This window comes from Diceros bicornis, chromosome 21 (genome assembly GCF_020826845.1).
Source record: "Diceros bicornis minor isolate mBicDic1 chromosome 21, mDicBic1.mat.cur, whole genome shotgun sequence".
Taxonomy (NCBI): Eukaryota; Metazoa; Chordata; class Mammalia; order Perissodactyla; family Rhinocerotidae; genus Diceros; species Diceros bicornis.
The window spans coordinates 9,532,815-9,553,940 of NC_080760.1; the positions used below are offsets into that span (position 1 = coordinate 9,532,815).

General features: G+C 38.9%; 1 protein-coding gene across 4 annotated transcripts in view; it reads left to right on the forward strand.

The window, feature by feature from the left end:
• Positions 1–328: 328 nt before the first annotated feature.
• Positions 329–21,126, forward strand: part of RIPK2 (receptor interacting serine/threonine kinase 2) — a 34,383-nt gene continuing 13,585 nt past the window's right edge. For 2 of the 4 annotated variants that reach the window (XM_058564549.1, XM_058564550.1), the window contains exons 1-6: positions 329–577; positions 5,442–5,595; positions 8,516–8,671; positions 15,911–16,068; positions 18,303–18,352; positions 19,418–19,579. In XM_058564549.1, coding sequence (XP_058420532.1) covers positions 405–577; positions 5,442–5,595; positions 8,516–8,671; positions 15,911–16,068; positions 18,303–18,352; positions 19,418–19,579 — 853 coding nt within the window. In that variant the 5' untranslated portion in view covers positions 329–404. Of the gene's footprint in view, positions 578–3,616; positions 3,735–5,441; positions 5,596–8,515; positions 8,672–15,910; positions 16,069–18,302; positions 18,353–19,417; positions 19,580–21,126 lie in introns of all 4 variants that reach the window. The other 2 variants (XM_058564552.1, XM_058564551.1) reach the window with 2 other exon arrangements.

Genomic DNA, 21,126 nt, shown 5'->3' on the forward strand with positions numbered 1-21,126 from the left:
GCGCTTCCGGCCCCGCCCGCCCCTGACACCCGGCCCGAGCCCGCCGCCGCAGCGGCCCTCCCGCGCAGTGACCGCCGCGGACGCCGCCTGAGGAGCGGGAGGGCGGAGCTCCGGCGGCCGGCGGGCCCTCCCGCGCAGTGGCCGCCGCGGACGCCGCCTGAGGAGCGGGAGGGCGGAGTCGGGCGGCCAGGCCGAACGGCCGGGGAGGCCGTCCGGAGAGGAGGCTCCTCCCGCGCGCGCCGCCGCAGAGCCGACCCCGTCTCCGAGCTGGGGAGCCGCTCTGGCGCCGGAAACCGCGGCCGCGGGGCCGGGCGGCCTCGTGACCTGGCGTCGGCGGCAGGGCGGGCCGCGCCGGCCGAGGACCGCGGGAGCTGCGGACGGCGGCGGCGGCTGAGCGCCAGACCATGGACGGGGACGCCATCTGCAGCGCCCTGCCCACCGTCCCCTACCACAAGCTCGCCGACCTGCGCTACCTGAGCCGCGGCGCGTCGGGCACCGTGTCGGCGGCCCGCCACGCGGACTGGCGCGTTCAGGTGGCGGTGAAGCACCTGCACATCCACACCCCGCTGCTCGCCAGGTAGGGCGCTCCCGCGGCGCGCGGCCGCGCCGAGCTCGGCTGCCTGCCCTCCCGCCACGCCGGCCCCGGGCGGGCCGGCTCTAGACCCCAAGCGGGACCACTTGGGTCGGCGCCAGCCCTCCACCTCCAGGCAGTCCTTCGAGGCTTGGGGCTGGCCTGGTGGGCAGAGCCGGCTTCTCGGGAGATGCGGCAGTCGCACTCTTCCGCTCGTCTCTCTTCTCCTCTGTGCTCTTTCCCTCGCACTCTGCTGCGCCCTCTCTCTCCGTACACCAAAAATCGGCAGTCACGGCCCAACTCGAAACGTCCTCTCGGTTGACGTTGATGTGTGTTCATATAGTGAGTGCGGGTTTTGCCTGCTTTGGTTTTTTCCTTTTTTTTCCGCTTTGAAATCGGGCTCTAGGGCTGCGCCGCCCGGTAGGTAGCTGTTAGCCACAAGTGGCTCTTGAGCCCTTGAAATGTGGCCCTCGGAACCGAAATGTGCTATTAGTGTAAAATACACACCGAATTTCGAGCACTTAGTACTAAAAAAAAAAAAAGAATTTATAGTATCTCATTTAAACTTTTATGTTGTTAGCATACTGAGATGATATTTTTGATATATTGGGCTAAATATAAGATATTGTTAAAATTCACGTGTTTCTTTTTTTTATGTTGCCACTGTAAAATTTAAAATTGTACATGTGGGTCACATTGTATTTTTATTGAACAGTGCTCCTCGAGTCTGGGATGTTTTGGTTTGGGCTTTTTGTTGTTGTTTTTGTTTGGTTTGTGGTTTATCACGGGTAGTTATCTAAGTTTAGATACCAAATTCAACATAGCAGGTTAGTTTCGGCTTGCACTCTCATAGGCAAGTCTGTCCCAAGAGGAAATGTGTTTTGTTTTTGCTAACAATAAACTGAATCGGAAGACTGTTAAATGACCAAAAATTTTGATTGTCTCTCACATCCTGGAACCATTTTAGTGCACTGTACGGGTTTGAAGGGAAGGCTAGTATTAGTTTCTATTTCCAGAAAAACATTTCGACCATATACCGTGACTGTACGTGTTAGTCAGTGGGACTAGTCACTAGTCTTGTGTGTTTTCCTACCGATAGGGATTTAACTAGACCCTGCATTCATTTATTAGTGAGTTAACCTCCTTGACTGCAACATTCTCCTCTCCTCCCCTTAAGTGTAGTGTGAAAATACATCTCGCTAGATGCCTGATTGGCCGGAGGCTGTTGGTATCCAATATCAGGTAGATTCCTCAGCTTCAACCCTGACAGTGTTAACTGAACTTTAATCTGCCTGTGGCTTTTCTTTGCTGTCTCTTGCTGTCAAGCTTGGATGGGCTAGATCTCACAGTAGACTTGAGACACTTGTAGAGATTGGTCCCACATTTTTTAGACCATAATCCAGATCTCGTGACCTGTATACAGGGTATAGTGTCTGTTTACCCTGGACCTTGAATTCTGGGGAGCAAGTGCTGGGCAAGCATGTGTGTGTGTCTATGACTACATAATCAACTTTGAAGAGTGGTGGTTGGTTAGAGAGGGTGGATATATTTTATACTTATACGCAAATATATGGAAATCTAGCATTGTAGGACCTATTAGGTATTCTAAAGCAAATTGATCCTCCCATTTTGGATGCTGCGTCTCAAGATTTTAATTTATCTAGGTTTTGTGCCATTTGGGAGCCAAGGAATGGAGTTCCCTTACTATACTCATTAACAATTTTCATAATCTAAAATTCTTTGCTAAATTGGGTGAGGGAGGTAATTCTGTTGTCAAAGAATCCATAAAAACCAGTGGAACACTGGCATTACTGCATCATGTCCTTTTCTCCTTCTTGTTACCTAGATGTTACCATTAGCAGTATTTATGTAGTCTGAGCATAGGGCTGAGCTATGCAGTTGACTCACAGGGTGTCTATTTCCTGACTTATAAAGTGGAAATGATAAATACATGTGCGTCTTGGGCTCTGGTGCAGATAATGTTTGCATTGTTCTTTGGGATCACCTGAAAAAAAAAAAAGTTTCTGTGCTGTTACATGTTATTTTAGTGATGGCTGACTTCTGCTCGATGAGTAGACCTTCCAGCAATCTCCCAACTCCTTATGAGTAGATGAGTCTGATCAGTTGTTCAAACACCCTGTAGATGATGTAACTGTTTTTTGACTGAAATTTTGAGTTGGGTAATTTTGGTGATATGTCTACAGACGGTATATTTTACATTTTTATTTTTAAAAATACAAAAACATTTTTATGTTGGCTCAAACACTCAAAAAAATGAGTGTTTTCCCACTCATTCAATCTTCCCAAAATTTGACTTCAAGAACTTTCTTTCTTCTCTGATTAAGCAGTGGAATGGAAACAAGACAGGTTTTTGAGTCCCACTATTGCAGTTCAAATCTGACTCCAACCCTACAACTTATTTTTGGCATGACCATTGGAAAATTATTAGTTTATCTGAGCCCAAGTGCCCTTATGTATAAAGTGGGGATAATGAAACCAACTTTAGAGGGCTGATCTTTTAGAATGATAGTACATATAAAGTGGCTGACACATAATAGGATCACAAGAGAAGGAAGAATGCCTCATGCTCGTAATGTGAGGAGGAAAGAGTGTAGTATTAGGTATCACTGAGACTTGCCCAGCATGCCCTTTCTGTAGTTCTTTCTCAGAGGAGCCAGGAATCTTCAGGTGGATCCTGTCTCCCTGCGAGGATGCTACACAATAACTTGTCTGTTGACCTGTGTCTCTTGATGCAAGTACAGAATTGTTTCAACTTACAGAATATAAGTTTAATTAAAACAAGTCTCACAAACTGATACAATTTGTTGCCTCACAGTTGGGAGCATTAAGAGGCTGAAGAACAGGGAGAAGGACAAAAATCTTTCACTTTATGCCATCTTGTAACTCTTGAATTTTGATACATATAAGTATATTACCTATTCAAAACAAAATTGACTAAGATTTTTTGCTTTATTTTGCTCTTTGTGTTTAAAGCAGGCCTCATAGTCTGGTCTGGAATGTCTGTTGCTTTTCTTATTTCAACAGCCATTCATCCAGAGCTTGGTGGTTTAAGAGCAACTAATCATCATCACTCACCTAATAGGCTTCACCTGGAGACGTTTCTCTTTCTGTTATTGCTGCTACCAACAACCATTCATCCAGGGTAAAAACTGATGACACCTTCAATTCCCTTCCATTTTTTTGGTCCCTCTTAGTCAGTCACCATGGCCTGGGTAGTCTATTCAGCTAGTGTATTTCTTTCCATTTCCACTGTGACCTTTACAGTTTCAGGCTCTCATTCTTCACATCTTAACTGGTGTTATAATCTTCTAACACCTGACTTTCAAACTCTTAACTCTTTCTGCTGGTCCTACATCCTGCTACCAAGTTAATCCTCTTAAAAGTTTGTTCTGCTCATGTCATTCCTCTGCTTAAAAACCTGCAGTCACAACTCAGACTACCAAGTAAAGTATAAACACCCTCACCCGGCTTTAAGGCTCTGTGTTGTAGCCCTAGCCTACCCTAGTCACCTTCACTTCTTTCACATACTCAGTTACATATCCTGATTCATATTTAACAATGAATTTTTAAAAAATATTTTTTAAACATAGCCTTCATTTTAACTTCCTTGAATACATTTGATACATACCTGTTAGACATCTACTGGGTGGTAGGTGCTGTTCCAGGTCCTAGGGTTACACAGATGAAAAAGAAAGGCAAGGTCCCTCCCCTCTTGGAGGCCACTTCCATCTCGGATGCCCTTTTTCCAATGGTTGAGATTCTATCCATCCTTAAAGGATAGTTGAAATCTCATCTATCTAAAGAGTGGTGACTCCTCTAGCCCAAAGTTCACTCTCTTTTCTCTGAGCTCCCCATGGTTCTCTGTTTATTTATTTACTTTTTTTTTGGTGCTATTTATCACATTCTGCCTTATTTTTTAAGTATTTATTTTTCTGTCTTTTATTTGCTTTCCTTATTTTTTTAACTTTATTGAGGAATAATTGGCAGATATAATTGTATATATTTAAAGTGGACAATATGATGATTTGATGTACATATTTGTCATGAAATGATTACCAAACTCAAGATAACTAACATATCCAAAGAAGACATACAAATGGCGAACAGATATATGAAAAGGTGTTCAGCATAACTAATCATCAGGGAAATGCAAATTAAAACCACAAAGAGTATTTATTTTTCTTAAAAGATTTCTGGGGAACTTGAGGACACAGATTGTTTTTTTATTTTTGTTTTTTTGTGAAGAAGATCAGCCCTGAGCTAACATCCATGCCAGTCCTCCTCTTTTTGCTGAGGAAGACTGGCCCTGGGCTAACATCCGTGCCCATCTTCCTCTGCATTATATGGGACGCCGCCACAGCATGGCCTGACAAGCGGTGCATCGATGCGTGCTGGGGATCCAAACCCGGGCTGCCAGCAGCGGAGCACGGGCACTTAACCGCTACGCCACAGGCCGGCCCCAAAGCCAATCATTTTGGTACAACGTAAAGTTAATAGTTTAACTAGTTCATGCACCAATCATTCTAATATAGATGGACTTTATAAACTCACTCAAACATTGTGTTCTTGCTTTTTTCTAGAACAGTACAATAATAATAACCTGTGTGTAGCACTTTTTTCTATCAGTGGATTATAGAAGTTATTTTGGTCTCTAAACAGACCTGTGGAGTATATAGGGTACATATTATTCCTACTTTAAATATGATGAAACTAAAGGACAGAGAAGTTGCACAATTTACATGAAGTCCAAAGCTAATTAATGAAAAAAATCCAGGCTTAATTAGTATTATGGACATGCTAATTGTGTATTTTTCATTGCTTTGAAATAATTATGATTTTCTTTCTTTAGTGAAAGAAATGATGTCTTAAGAGAAGCTGAAATTTTACACAAAGCCAGATTTAGTTACATTCTTCCAATTTTGGGAATTTGCAATGAGCCTGAGTTTTTGGGAATAGTTACTGAGTATATGCCAAATGGATCATTAAATGAACTCCTACATAGGGTAAGTATTGTACACTTTCAGTGGCTGTAATTCTGTTTTCAAGCTGTATAATGCTATGGTTTTACATATGATCAGATTATTTAAGGCTATATAGATGAATCAAAATAAAAATAATGAAGAACAATTTCAGTGGTAAAGTTTCATCGTTTATGGCTTCTTTTGTGTTGTTAAAAATACTGTGGAGTCAGGCCCTGTACTCTCAAGGACCTAGATTATTTTACTTAGGTTACTGTTCCTGAGTTTTACACTCAAGCCCAATATCCACATGTATTTTTGCTCAGGTAGGCATAGGAGAGAGAAAAGATAAACTCTGCATACTATACAATGCACTGTTAGGCCAGGTTTTATTTTATGCTAAAAACAAATTAGGATTCAAATTAAGCATTAATAATGCCGGTTCATCAAGTTCTGAGTTAATATGCCAAATAAATCTGAGTACCAAATAGATTAGCCTTTCCAATAGTAGAAAATGGCATGAGCCTTTTGGCTTTTTTCTCAAGGTACCAGTTACTCTGGCTTTGACTATGAATCCCCTCAGTAAACAAATTTGGGGATCCTCATTCTCAGAATATGTTTATTCATCTATCGTTTGCTTGGGTTTATGTCATTAATGTTATCTCCAACCTGCAGTTTCTCTTGAGAAGTCTTTTTTTGGGGGGGGAGGAGGATTGGCCCTGAGCTGACGTCTGTTGCCAATCTTCCTCTTGTTCTTTTTTCTCCCCATGGCTGCGGTACGTAGTTGTGTATCATAGTTGTAGAGTTATAGCACTTCTGTGTGGGATGCCGCCTCAGCACGGCTTGATGAGCGGTGAGTAGGTCCATACCCGGGATCCGAACTGGCAAACCCCAGGCCGCTGAAGTGGAATGCACGAACTTAACAGCTACGCCACTGGGCTGGTCCTGAGAAATCTTTTTAAACCACTCAGTTTATTTAGTGAGGGTTGGTTTAGATAAAACTGAGTAATATAATTTGTAAAATACATCTACTGGATGCTCCTAAATTCTGCTACATCACAGTGTTCTGTAAGTGAACAAGGGACAGTGGGTGCTACTGTCAGCCACTCATGGAGTGACTTCCTCTTTGTTTCAGGATACATCACATTTTATTTATGTTGTGACCATCTGAAACAAGGATGGAGTAAAGTAACTAGTGTGAATGTGTAAGATTTGTGTAACCAGCACAGCAATCAAGATACAAATATTAATTAAGCATAATTTTTTTTTTAATGAATATAAGTAGAAATTCTAATGTTTTCTTCCCATACTCCAGCACCCCAATAGGTACGCTGGCACCTAAATTTGGAGCCCACTAGAAATTCTAGAGCCTCCTTCAAGGGGAGTGCTAACTCCTGGAAGGAATTATGAAATATAGAGTGAGCACTTCTTTACCTTTGTCTCCGTAATCAGAAGCCTCCTCCATATAATGTTCCTGCAGAGAGGCCTCATTATTACTCCTTTGAACTACATAATTTTTAGAAAAAGTTACCTTTTTATAGATTAAAAGTTTCAGTTACTCAAGTGGACAGGGGTCTGTATATACCAGAGGAATTGATGTTCCACATTAGTGTTGTCTGTTTCTTTGGGTTTCCTGTACTGCATTATTAGGGTGGGATTTATCTTGAAGCACCCTCTTCCAACCTCACAAAAGATTGTTGAAAAAAATCAAAATACAATATAAACACAAAGTATTTTGAGCCACTCCTTTGCCAGATTGATCACTGGACTATAAGCTGACCCATTTGCAGAAAAAATTCTCAAGAACAGTTCTGAGCTTTCATTAGAAGCATACTTTTTCATATCATATAGAAAAATGTATCCAGTGGCACGGTGCCTTGATGATTCATTGTTGAATCTTCCCAAATTATCTAATTATTCTGAGTAAATTCATTCTCCTGGGAAGCTGCATTAACTTTTATGTTCAGAAAACATTTATTTTACAAAAGTTCAGATGCCTCTCACTTGTAAGTACTAAGAAATATAAAACATTATGTGGGTTTTTTTTGTGTGTGTGTGAGGAAGATCAGCCCTATGCTAACATCTGCCAATCCTTTTTTTTTTTTTTTTTGCTAAGGAAGACTGGCCCTGGGCTAACATCGTGCCCATCTTCCTCCACTTTATATGGGATGCCGCCACAGCATGGCTTGCCAAGCTGTGTGTCTGTGCACGCCTAGGATCCGAACCGGCGAACCCTGGGCTGCTGTAGCAGAGCGCGTGCACTTAAGCGCTTGCGCCACTGGGCCAGCCCCTAAAACATTATGTTTTAAATGTGTCTATATTATATATACTTGAGAAATGAAGTTGATTTTTGTTTCCTTCACAAAAACAAAGCCCCCAAAGGCTCATTTTTCAAGCTGAAATGCAAATAAATTAAGTATATGGTTAAAAGTATAAGATATTAATGCTTAGTCAATAAATATAATACGGTCATAATTTTAATTGATGCAATTATTCTAATAATAAAGTGTGGTTTTATATTAATAGGAAAATTAAAATATAAATTTTGAATGAATGGTTTGGTATGTACTAGAAACAAATTTTGTGTGTGTATGCGCAAGTTACTGGATATAAGCCATAGAATGGGGAGATAGATGTGAGTATGGCCATATGTTCTGGGTATTATACAGATGAAAAATAATTGAAAACTCTGTCAACTGAAGAAAGAAGACCCAAGACCATGTAGTTATATTACCAATATAAACTAAAAGGAAATATCAGTACTATCAAGTTATAATTATTTTCTCTAAAAAGTGAAGAAAGTAAGATAGAAGGATGTTAATGTCAAATTGATACTAGGTGATAAAAATGAGCATATGTTTTGACTTTATACTGTATTTCTTCTTGGAATATTTAATTTTCTAAGTGGAAATGTAATGAAATTTGGCCACTAATTTCAGGTTTGTTTCTTTCCGTATATATAAAGAAAACTGAATATCCTAATATTGCTTGGCCATTGAGATTTCGCATCCTGCATGAAATTGCACTGGGTGTAAATTACCTGCACAATATGAATCCTCCTCTACTTCATCATGACTTGAAGACTCAAAATATCTTATTGGATAATGAATTTCATGTTAAGGTAATTACTTTAGAAACAAAGTTTATTTGCTTCCTTGTGATTAAAAGCTTTAAAAAGACTTTAATTATTTCTTCCACCTAGCCAATTTAATATCTCTCCCTTTTCTGTAGCCCCTGATTCTTATCTTCAGTGTCCCTTCTTCCTGCTACAGTGGCTTAGTTATTCCTAGACTACAGAGATAGATAGAATTACAGTACGAAATACAGGATTCACAGGAAGTTGCAAAGATAATACAAAGAGGTCTCATGTACCCTTCACCTAGTTTCCGCCAGTGGTTACATCACACATAATTATAGTACAATTTCAAGGCCAAGAATTTGACATTGGTACAATGCATGTATGTAGCTCTGTGTCACTTTATCACGTGTAAATTTATGTAACCACCACAACAATCAAAATACAGCACTACTCTTTCACCACAAAGATACCACTCATGCTGCTGCTTTATAGTCACACCCATCTCTTCCCTTCCACCATCCCTGACCCCTGAAAACCACTAACCTGTTTTCCGTCTCTATAATTTTGTCATTTTGACAATGCTATATAAATAGAATCATACAGTATGTGATATTTTGGGGTTGGCTTTGTTCAGTTGGCATAGTGCCCTTGAGATCCCTCCAAGTTCTTGCCTGCATTAATAATTGGTTCCTTTTTTGTGTGTGTGTGAGGAAGACTGGCTCTGAGCTAACTTCCATTGCCAATCCTCCTCTTTTTGCTGAGGAAGATTAGCTCTGAGCTAACATCTGTGTCCATCTTTCTCTATTTTGTATATGGGATGCCGCCACAGCATAGCTTGATCAGTGGTGCGTGGGTCCGCACCCGGGATCCAAACCTGGGAACCCCAGGCCACCGAAGTGGAGTGCGCACACTTAACCACTACGCCACTGGCAGGCCCCAATTGGTTCTTTTTTTTTTTTTTTTTTGCTGAATAGTATTCCATAGTATAGGTGTACCCCAGTTGTTTAACCATTCACCCATATTAAGGGACATTTTGGTTATTTCTAGTCTTTGGCAATTACGATAAAGCTTGTATGAACAAACCTGTGCAGCTTCTTGAATAAATGTAAGTTTTCACTGCTCTGGGATAAATGCCCAAAAGTGTAACTGCTGGGTTATGTGATAAGGGTATGTTTAGTTTTTTAGGAAACTACCCAGCTATTTTCCAGAGTGGCTGTACTGTTTTATATTCCACCAGCAATGTGTGATAGACCCAGCTTTTCCATATCCTCACCAACATTTGCTATTATCACAGTTTTTTATTTTAGCTCTTCTAGTAAGTGTATAATAATATCTCATCATGGTCTTAATTTGCGTTTTCCTAATGACTAATGATGTTGAACGCCTCATGTGCTTATTTGCCATCTATATATCCTTTTCAGTGATGGCTCTTCATGTCTAAAGCCCATTTTCTAATTGGATTCTTTGGGTTTTTTACTGTTGGATTTTGAGAGTTCTGTGTATTTTATAGATATGAGTCCTTTTTCAGACATGTAGTTTGCAAATATTTTCTCCCAGTCCTTAGTTTGTTCTTTTCATCCTTTTAACAGGGTTTTTCACAGAATGAAAGTTTTAATTTTCATGAAACGTAACTGATTTTGTTTCTTTTATGATTGTGCTTTTGCTGTCATGTCTAAGCACTCTTGACCAAGCCCTACGTATTGAAGACTTTCTTCTATGTTATCTTCTAAGTTTTATAGTTTTATGTTTTTGAATTAATTTTATTATTTTGAATTAATTTTCATATAAAGTATAAGATTTAGGTACGTAGAGGCATCAGCTATAGTAGTGATTTCACAGTTACCCTATATCTAACTGATGACAGTAAATAAAAAGTAGTTGCTTAGTAATTAATACTAAATGTAACTCACTTTATTTTTGTATATTATTTTGCTACACTTACCACAATAATATACATAGTTAAAAATTATTATAAATGTGAAAAATGTTCAAATAAATAAGTAATAGAGAAGTTGGAACAATAGGAAAATTAATGCCAAAAAAATGAAAGAGAAGTAAAATGAAAAACCTTTTTTGAAGGTTCTTCCTCTCGATAAAGGGGGAAGCAAGCTGCTGCCTCAGTGTTGCTGCTGCTGCCTCAGTATTGCTAAAAAAAAAAAAAAAAAAGATACTAATCTATAACATCAATTATAGAACTATACAAGTAGAAGTACCCTAGTGGTCAGCTAGTCTCCTCAATCCTCACTACAACTATCCCTCGTCTCCTAAGGCAGTTATCCTATGACAGGGGAGTCTTAACATCCATGCTTAAATGACTGTGACATTTTCTTATGTGATCAGTCAAAACCCCTTTCCTGTTGCTTCTGCCCGTTGTTCCTAGTTCTACTCTTTGTGATAAACTGAGTTAAGTCCAATTTTACTTCCACATGACAGCCCCTCAGATATTTGAAGATAACTATAATCCCCTTGCCCCTTACATACGCTTATGTTTCATTCTTTCCCCTGCTGAACATCCTTAGTTCCTTCAACCAATTTCCTTATTACATGGGTTTTAACCCCAGGTGCTATCTAGATGCATCTGCATTTAAATCTCTCTTAAATTTTGATCCTCAGAACTGAACAAAATATTCTTGATGTGGTCTGTTGAATGTAGAATTGAATGGTCCTAAATACTGTACCTTATAGTTTCTTAATAATTCATCGGCTTTTGGAGGGCAGCCATATCACAGCATTCAAATTGGGCTAGCGTCAACAAAAAGCCCTGAGAGGTTCTTTTTTTCATGTATTGTTTCTTAAGCCACATCCCCTTATCATGTGCTTTACAGAATACTTTCTGGACATCAGCAAATTTTATCTTGTTAGATTTGAATGATCACTTCAGCCTCTTAAGACCTTTTTGAATGTTGTTTTTGTAGTCCAGGAGTTGTAACTTTCTCTCCCAGCTTTGTGTCATCCTAGAATTTAATTAGCTGGTTTTTTGTATTTTCAAGTCATGGTTAAATGTTAACCAGTAGAGAGCTCAGATCATAGCTGCCACATGGTGCTAAGAACCTCCCTCCAGGTCAATGTCAATCCTTTTGTTAAGCAGCACTATTGGAGAATAATCAGTTAGTGCGCTTTGAATACTTCTAAAAGAGTATTCCTTCCATTTTGTCCATAAGAAGATTATGAGAGTCCTTGCTTGACTGCTTTCCCAGATAGCCTCATGGCTCACTTCCCTCCCCTTCTTCAGCCTCATTATCAAAGTGGCTTTCCCTGACCACCCAGCCAGTTCCTCTCTATCCTCATACCTTGATTTATGCTTCTTCATAGTATTTTTCACCATCAGACATAACATTGTTTTATTAAGATGTTTATTGACCGTCTCCCTCAGTAGCATGTAAGCTCCATGAAGGCAGAAATTTAGTCTGTTTTGTTAACTGCCACATGGTCAGTACATGCCATATAGAAGCATTCAGTAAATGTTTGTTGAATAAATTCCAGATCTTTTATATATACCAGATAGGCTTGCTGTCTTTATAGTCAAGTATGTTATTATTAAAGTACATCAAAATGTTTTATAGTATACAAACTGTTTTTATATTTACTCTTTGGCAATAGCAATACTGTCAAAAAAAAAGAAATGAAGTCAGTCATTCCTTTATTCAGTAAGTATTTGTGGAGCAACTGTGGTGTGCTAGGCATTGTGCCAGGCACTTGGGATGTATCACATGAGGTCTGAAATTGACCACTGGTCTAATATAATTTGTTTTTCGTGAATTCTTGCTGGCTTTTTCATTAATTACTCATAAAGTATCCCTTCTATAAAATTTTCTAAATTTTTTTACCCAGGGATTAAGGATAGTCTCCTACCAGTATGTAGATTTGCAAAATCAACATTTTTTTTTCTTTTTAAAAATCAGAATGACATTTACGTTTCTCATATCCTATAGTACCTCTGCATTCCATTCTACAAAGAACACTAACAGCACCATGGAGGTATTTGCAAGGATTCTCAATAACCTGAATATATATAAAATAACCTGAGACTTATACTTTATAAACCTTTCAACCCCCTTTATTTTCTTTATCTCAGTCCAGAAATTATTCTTGATAGAGAAAACAGAACCAAACTAATAGGTGATGGTCCCTACTTTCTCTTTTTCATTGGTCAATAGGGTACCCTTGGTCTTTCTTTGATATAAATAGAATTTAAAATAGTTCGGCTTTGTGTATTTTTTGTAATTTTTATTAATTTTAGCACATACAGATACTATTCCTATAAATTAGCAACACTCTTTTATATGCATCCTCTGTGTCTCCCCTTTTTACTTTATAAATGTTCCTTAAAAGTGAAAGTTCATCAGTGACTCATGAAAAAGTAAGAATTAACTTGATCTACCTATCTTCTTGGAGGGACCTTTAAATGAAGCGCAAACCATCTTTAAAAATACTTAATAATGGTGAGGCCGGCCTGGTGGTGCAAGCGGTTAAGTGCTTGCGCTCCGCTCTGGCGGCCCAGGGTTTGCCAGTTCGGGTCCTGGGCGCGCACCGACGCACTGCTTGTCGAACCATGTGGTGGTGGTATCCCATATAAAGTAGAGGAAGATGGGCATGGATGTTAGCCCAGGGCCAATCTTCCTCAGAAAAAAGAGGAGGATTGGTATCAGATGTTAGCTCAGGGCTGATCTTCCTCACAAAAAAAATAAATAAATAAAAACTTAATGAAATTAAATGGAAATTCACACCTTGCTACAGTTTTTTGAAGTAATTTTTCTTGCTGGAATGCTAACCAGAAACATAGTATCTAAATGAAAAATATTTACTACCAATTAAGATCAATTGAGACTTTTCTCCTTTAAAAAGAATACATTTAGTTTGGTTATCTGTCAATCAGGTGTCCCTTAGTGCGTCTAAGATACAAATGAAGCAATGATAGTCTTCTTGGAAAAGGAAATATTTATATGTACCTTCTTTACTTTCTCTGCTATTCTGTCAGTCTTGTGTGAAAACCAGAATATTTAGAGGTTGTTCTTCATAGCTTTTTGCTGATGATAGCTGTATGGTTTTACAGATATGAGTAATATATGTAAATGAAACTAGCTATTCCAGTAGGGTGATTATGGATGATTTTTATGAGTAGTGTATTTTAATTTCTTCTAATTTTTTTACCATCTTTTTAATTAAAAAGAAAACCTTTAGCTTTAAAATGCATGTTAAGGTCTTCCGTAGAATGCAAAGGTTCCTACTCTCTTGTCTTCATTGTTAAGTGATAAATTTCTCAAGATACTCAAGAAATCATGGAACTCTTATTCCTCCCATCACATGCTTCACTTTTTTCTTCTGAGAAAGATCCAGATGTAATGAATCATGTCTTTCATATATGGTACTGTTTGTAAGAGAGGAAGGGGAGAAGTATGGTTCCATGTGGAAGCCAAACTCAGTTGGCAGATAGAGGAGGTTCTGATTAAGGTTTCTAGGCCAGGTTTGAAAATGCAAAGGTGAAGATCTTAGGTGAAGTAAAAGGAGCACATAAGGAAGCAAATTTAGGAATACATTTTCTCCAACAGCAAATTATCGTTCAGGCGTAAGAGGAGACCACATCCCCAATTTATTTTTTTAGCATTTTTCACTGTGGCACAAAAATAAACTTTACTTATTATAGTAATGCTTATTATCCTGGCAAATGTGCAACCAGAGTACTGTTTTTGCTTTTAGATGGTGGGTAGGAGGAATAGAGCTTGCAATGCCAGGTAGGAGTAAGTGGGATATGTGATCCCTAGAGTCTTAATACCACCCGAAAGTGATTCACGGCCTGGAACTCCACACTGTGCTCGTTGGTATTGTATGAATAAGAGCAACCTTTAGGGATTGGTTCCTGTGTACAAAACATTAATAATAGTAACACGTATAGATCACTTATTATGTACCAGATATTGTTCTGAGTACCTTGCTTAGAATAACTCATTTAATTTTCTCAATACAACCCTATGATATAGATACTATTATTATCCCCAGTTTACAGATGGTCAGTCTGAGGCACAGAGAAATTGAAACACTTGCTCAAGGTCACACAGCTAATTAAGTGGTAGAATTGGAATATAAATCTAAATAATCTAGCCTCCAGAACCCGTGTTCTTAATCACATGCTATGTTGCATTTTAAAATCAGTCCAGCTTAGCTCTTCATGTATTGGCACCATGTTCTCTTGGTGTTTTCTAATTTTGTTTTTCTTAGACTTACCTTTTTATTATAATATGGTCCATCCCCTCCCTTTTTGGAGTGGGACCCATAATGTTTTTTATCGCAAATTCATCTACACACTAAACAAATTTCTTCTGTTAAAACTAGTAAAGATATGAGTTAAATAATTAAAACACACATGATGTACTGGATGGAGCTCATTCCACTCTGTTGACTTAGAAATTCTGCTGTGTAAAGGTCTAAGTAATTTAAATTAAATGTCTTTAAATTAGTTTTCCCATATTCTTTTGTCCACTAAACGTTGTTTTCATTCGTACATTTTATCTTCTATTTTTTAAAAAAATAAGGAACTTTTTAAATATTTGAGAGTTGGAATAACTCTCAAATTGTATAACATCTGCACAAGATTCACAAGTGAAGTAAAACTATAAAGGACATATCAAAAGTACAGAATGTTTGTCCCTGATAATTCTTTAGGCCCTCATTGTCATGGACATAAATATGATTTATATTGCTAACTATACTGTTGCCAAGAGATATGTTTCTTTTAGTGGTAGACATAAATCATATGATAATGAGCTAAGCTGTATTGGGCTTTTGCTTATTTTAAAACTTAAGGATATTATTTTTAGCGCATTATAAATAACAACATATAAACCTGAGTTGTAAACAATACTCAGTGATAAGCATAAGAGATATGAGTAGTTTAGCAGTTCTGTGAGGTGTAGGTGAATTTGAAAAGCACATGCTATAAAGCTGCTCATCATCAAAAGTAGTGTTCAGTGTATACACTCATTCAGATTATGAGGTAAAAAATACTCCTCTTTAGTTTTTCAAAACTTAGTCTCCCTTTTAAAATTTGTATCATGTGCTAAACTTGAAATCAGTATGTATTGCTTCTAGAGTTATTGCACTCAATATTATGGAATCCAATTTATTAAGAAACTGGTGAAATATATAGAAATAAAGTATTAATATAGACGATATTTCTCCTGGTCTTAAATCTAAATACAATGAGTATAAACAAAGATAGTCAATTCTTGGATTTTTTTAAAGAGAATATTTTTTAATTCAATTATTTATTCTTTTCACTTATAGATTGCAGATTTTGGTTTATCAAAATGGCGCATGATGTCCCTTTCACAATCACGAAGTAGTAAATCTGCACCAGAAGGAGGGACAATTATCTATATGCCACCTGAAAACTATGAACCTGGACAAAAATCAAGGGCCAGTGTCAAGCATGATATATATAGGTATAGTATGTTACTTTTGCTCGGAGTTAACTTGTCTGAAAAAACAAGTTTAATCAATCAGAATTTTGAAGCTACATTTTTTTTTTTTTTTTTTTTTTTTTGTGAGGAGATCAGCCCTGAGCTAACATCCGCCAATTCTCCTCTTTTTTTGCTGAGGAAGACGGCCCTGGGCTAACATCTGTGCCTATCTTCCTCCACTTTATATGGGACGCCGCCACAGCATGGCTTACCAAGCAGTGCGTCGGTGCGCGCCCGGGATCCGAACCAGCGAACCCCGGGCCGCCGCAGCGGAGCGCGCGCACTTAATCGCTTGCGCCACCGGGCCGGCCCCTGAAGCTACATTTTAAAGTGTGATTATTTATTTATTTATTTATTTATTGCTGAGGAGGATTCACCCTGAGCTAACATCTGTCACCAGTCCTCCTCTTTTTTTGCTTGAGGAAGATTAGCCCTGAGCTAACATCTATGCCAGTCTTCCTCTATTTTGTATGTAGGATGCCGCCACAGCGTGGCTGATGAGTGATGTTGGTCCTCGCCTGGGATCTGAACCCGAGAACCCAGCCAAGACAGAGTGTGCTGAACCTAACCACTATGCCACACTGCCAGCCCCAATTTTGAAGTGTGATTTTTATTCTCTCATAAGTGTGGTGAAAATAAATTAGAGACCAGCGTGACTACTTTTCAAATTAAAGATTCCTTCCTTTTAAGCCACTTTTATATCCTTGGAAAAATTTTAAAGTTATTGTCCTGTCGGTTTATAATATAATGCTCCAGTTTTTACCATATTTGACTTGGATAGGGGGAGGGAAACAGTGTGGTTAACACTTAACACTACCAAAGGAGACAGTACTTAGACTAGAAAAAATTCAATAGTATAGGGCTACATAAGACATTCTTTTTTATTGCTCTTTATTTTGTGTGAAAAATAAAATCATCTAATTAAGGGCATAGCTTATCTAGGTGTTCAAGAATGATTAAATTATCCACAACGAGTTATCCTTGCCTATAACTTCGTTTTATTTTGTTTTTTTGTGTGTATGTGTGAGGAAGATAAGCTCTGAGCTAACATTCATGCCAATCCTCCTCTTTTTGCTGAGGAGGACTGGCCCTGGGCTAACATCCGTGCCCATCTTTCTCCACTTTATATGGGATGCCGCCACAGCGTGGCCTGCCAAGCGCTGCCTCGGTACGCAGCTGGGATCCGAACCTGGGCCGCCAGCAGCAGAGTGCGCGCACTTAACCGCTACGCAATGGGCCAGCCCCTTTATTTTGTTTGTTTGTTTGTTTGTTTGTTTGCTGAGGAAGGTTAGCCCTGAGTGAATACCTGTGCCATTCTTCCTCTGTTTTATATGTGGGTCGTTGCCACAGCATGGCTGATGAGTGGTGTAGGTCCGCGCCCAGGATCCGAACCCGCAAACCCAGGCCGCCAAAGCAGAGCGTGCTGAACTTAACCACTAGGCCATGGGGACAGCCCTAACTTCAAGTTTTTATTGCAGTAATTTCTTTTTTTTTTTTTTAAGGAAGATCAGACCTGAGCTAACATCTGCCAATCCTCCTCTTTTATTTTTATTTATTTATTTTTTTTTGCTGAGGAAGACTGGCCCTGGGCTAACATCTGTGCCCATCTTCCTCCACTTTATATGGGATGCCACCACAGCATGGCTTGACAAGTGGTGCGTTGGTGCACGTCCAGGATCCGAGCTGGCAAACCCCGGGATGCCGCAGCAGAGCACACGCACTTAACTGCTTGGGCCACCGGGCCAGCCCCTACAGTAATTTCTAATTTTTCAATTTAGGATTAATTCCCTTTCAAAACAAAACTGTATATGAACATTCATCATTTTGGTTGTAGATGGTGATTCTTTATACAGCATTCCACTATGTTAACACTTTCAAAAATGGTATCTCCACAGTCAGCTTTTAAACTTAGTGCTATTTTAGGGGCCGGCCCCGTGGCTTAGCAGTTAAGTGTGCGCACTCCGCTGCTGGCGGCCCGGGTTCGGATCCTGGGCGCGCACCGACACACCGCTTCTCCGGCCATGCTGAGGCCACGTCCCACATACAGTGACTAGAAGGATGTGCAACTATGACATACAACTGTCTACTGGGGCTTTGGGGGAAAAATAAATAAATAAATAAAATTATTTTAAAAAAATAAAAAAATAAACAGTGCTATTTTAGATTATTATGCAAGGGAGATTATAATGTAATATGTATATTTTTATCTTAAACAGCTATGCAGTTATCACATGGGAAGTCTTATCCAGAAAACAGCCTTTTGAAGGTAAGTGTACTTTGATTTCCGTATTCTAGATAACATCAGGTTTGTAGGCCGCACTCACAACTATCTAAAGCTCATTTTATTTTAAATCTGCCTACCATTCATTTTGTGGAAAACACACTATAAAAACATAACAGTTTATCAATTGTGAATCCACCATATACTGGAAAGTGTACTAGATTAAGGATCATAAAAATGTAGATTCTCATTCTTGTTCTGAGAGTAGTTAGCTCTATGATCAAGCTGCTAAACCTCAAGTCCTCATTTTTTTCATCTGAAAAATCAGAATTTTGAACGCTGTTTCTAAGATTCATTCCAACCATGAAACTCTTTATATGAAAATTTAGTTAGTGCTTCTTCCAAAACAACCAGAAAACACTGAAGAATAATTTTTTTTTTTTTTTTTTTTTTTTTTTTTTGTGAGGAGATCAGCCCTGTGCTAACATCCGCCAATCCTCCTCTTTTTTTGCCGAGGAAGACGGCCCTGGGCTAACATCTGTGCCCATCTTCCTCCACTTTATATGGGACGCCGCCACAGCATGGCTTGCCAAAGCAGTGTGTCAGTGCGCGCCCGGGATCCGAACCAGTGAACCCCGGGCCGCCGCAGCGGAGCGCGCGCACCCAACCGCTTGCGCCACCGGGCCGGCCCTGAAGAATAATTTTTAAATTTTCTGATAACATTATTTCTTTATTTTGAGGTTTGTGTAAGTCAGCTTGCTGTGTAACAAACAACCTCAAAATTTCAGTAGCTTACAAAATAAACATTTATTTCTCATTCACGTTAGATATTAGTTGCTGTGGCCCTTCTTGGCTCTATCAAGTTCTGCTCAGCTCTGCTGAGCTCCACTTTGCTTTGCTCTACTCACATTGTATTGGCCAAATCAAATCACGTGGCCAAGCCCAAAATTAATGAGATGAGGATATAAACTCCCACAGGGAGTACAGCGGGTAATGAATTATTTTTAAGATTTTATGATTCCTTCATTTTCATTTGGTTGGTTTTAGAATGTATTTAATATATTGAAACATAAAATATTTCTAATAAATGAAATATATTTGTTTTGACAGAAGTCACCAATCCTTTGCAGATTATGTATAGTGTGTCACAAGGACATCGACCTGACACTAATGAAGAAAGTTTGCCATTTGATATACCTCATCGAGCACTTATGATCTCTCTAATAGAAAGTGGATGGGCGCAAAATCCAGATGAAAGACCGTCTTTCTTAAGTGAGCGTACAATTTTAATTTTGACCTTTTGAATTACAAAAATAGTGAAGATACTGTGAATAAAATATTCCTTGAAAAATTACACAAGTTAGATGAGAAACTCAAAGTTGTTTGTTTTAATTCTCTTTACTCTTGTTATTCATAGCATTTATAAAAGGGTAACTGCTCCAACGCAGAATTGAGAATTCCTAACAGAAAAGAGAAATCATCTGATAGGGTGATTCCATTCATGTGTTCAACAAGTATTTATTGAACACCTACCATGTGCTACATACTCAGGGGAGCACTGGAACGGAGTAGTGAACGAGACAGTCTAAGTTGCTAAATTCCTGGAGCTCGCATTCTAGTTGAGAAGGCAGAGAAGAAACAAATGAATAAACAAGTTATAAATTTTGGAAATTCTTTAAGGAAATAAGCAAGATAATATAAGGGAGGGGAGGAAAGCCCTTTACTTAGGAATAAATATTTGAACTGAAATTTTAAGCTTGAAAAGGAGCTAGCCATTCAAAAGCTAAAGGATGAGTATTTCAGGCAGAGAAACCACAAGGGAAAGGCCCCACCCGAGGCTGGAAGAAGAAAGTTTGGTATTTGCAAAGAACAAAAAGAAGGCCTGAGAGCTGAAATATAGTGAGCAAGGAAGGGAAGAATATGAGATGAGGCTGGAAAGGTAAGAAGAGGCTGTTGGCTGTTATAAAAAGGTTACATTTTTATTCCAAGTACCGTGGTAAGCCATTAAAGTGTGTTTTGCAGGGAAATGACATTATCTAATTTAAGTTTAGGAGAAATCACTCTTGCTCCTATGTGGAAAATTGATTGGAGAAGAGCAAGAGTGGAAACAAGGAGCCCAGCTAGGAGATTCTTGCAGGAGTTTTCTAGTTAAGGTGGTAATCCTGGAGATAGAAGAGTTAGACAGAATTAAGATTTATTTCAGAGGTTAGAATGGATCATCACCTAAATGCAAACAGAAGAGAAAATCTTCATGACCTTGGATTAGGCAAAGAGTTCATAGATATGATGTCAAAAACAAGATCCTTAAAAAAATTGATAATTGGATTTCAAAAATATTGAAAATTTTTGCGTTTCAAAAGATGCTAAGAAAAAATAAAAAGACAAGCCACAGACTGGGAATCTTCATTTCAACTAAAAAAGCAATGAAATATATTTTCCATTCAAAACTTATGTCTAGTGCTCATCAGCATTATATTTAAAAAATCAAAAAGTGCTAAAATAATAGGTTTACATGTTATGTCTTATTTCCCATGTGGGAGGGTATATATCTTCTTTGTCTCTACTGCCACTTCCAAATAGTAGATTCTTCTCCATTCCTTAAAATTTCTAGCTCTTTTAAAGATCGTGCCATCAGGCAATTCTTACTTCTCTAAGAGCTTTGTGGGTTTTCCCTATTGTTCATTGAAGACTTTGGCCTTTGGCTTACTGACTTTTCCACCCTGCGTTGATCGGTACTGCTGAACACTTGAGAGGAACCCTCTGCAGATCTCTGGAGTTCTCCCTCTGTGCACCTCTCTCCTCTCTGGTACTCTGTCCTA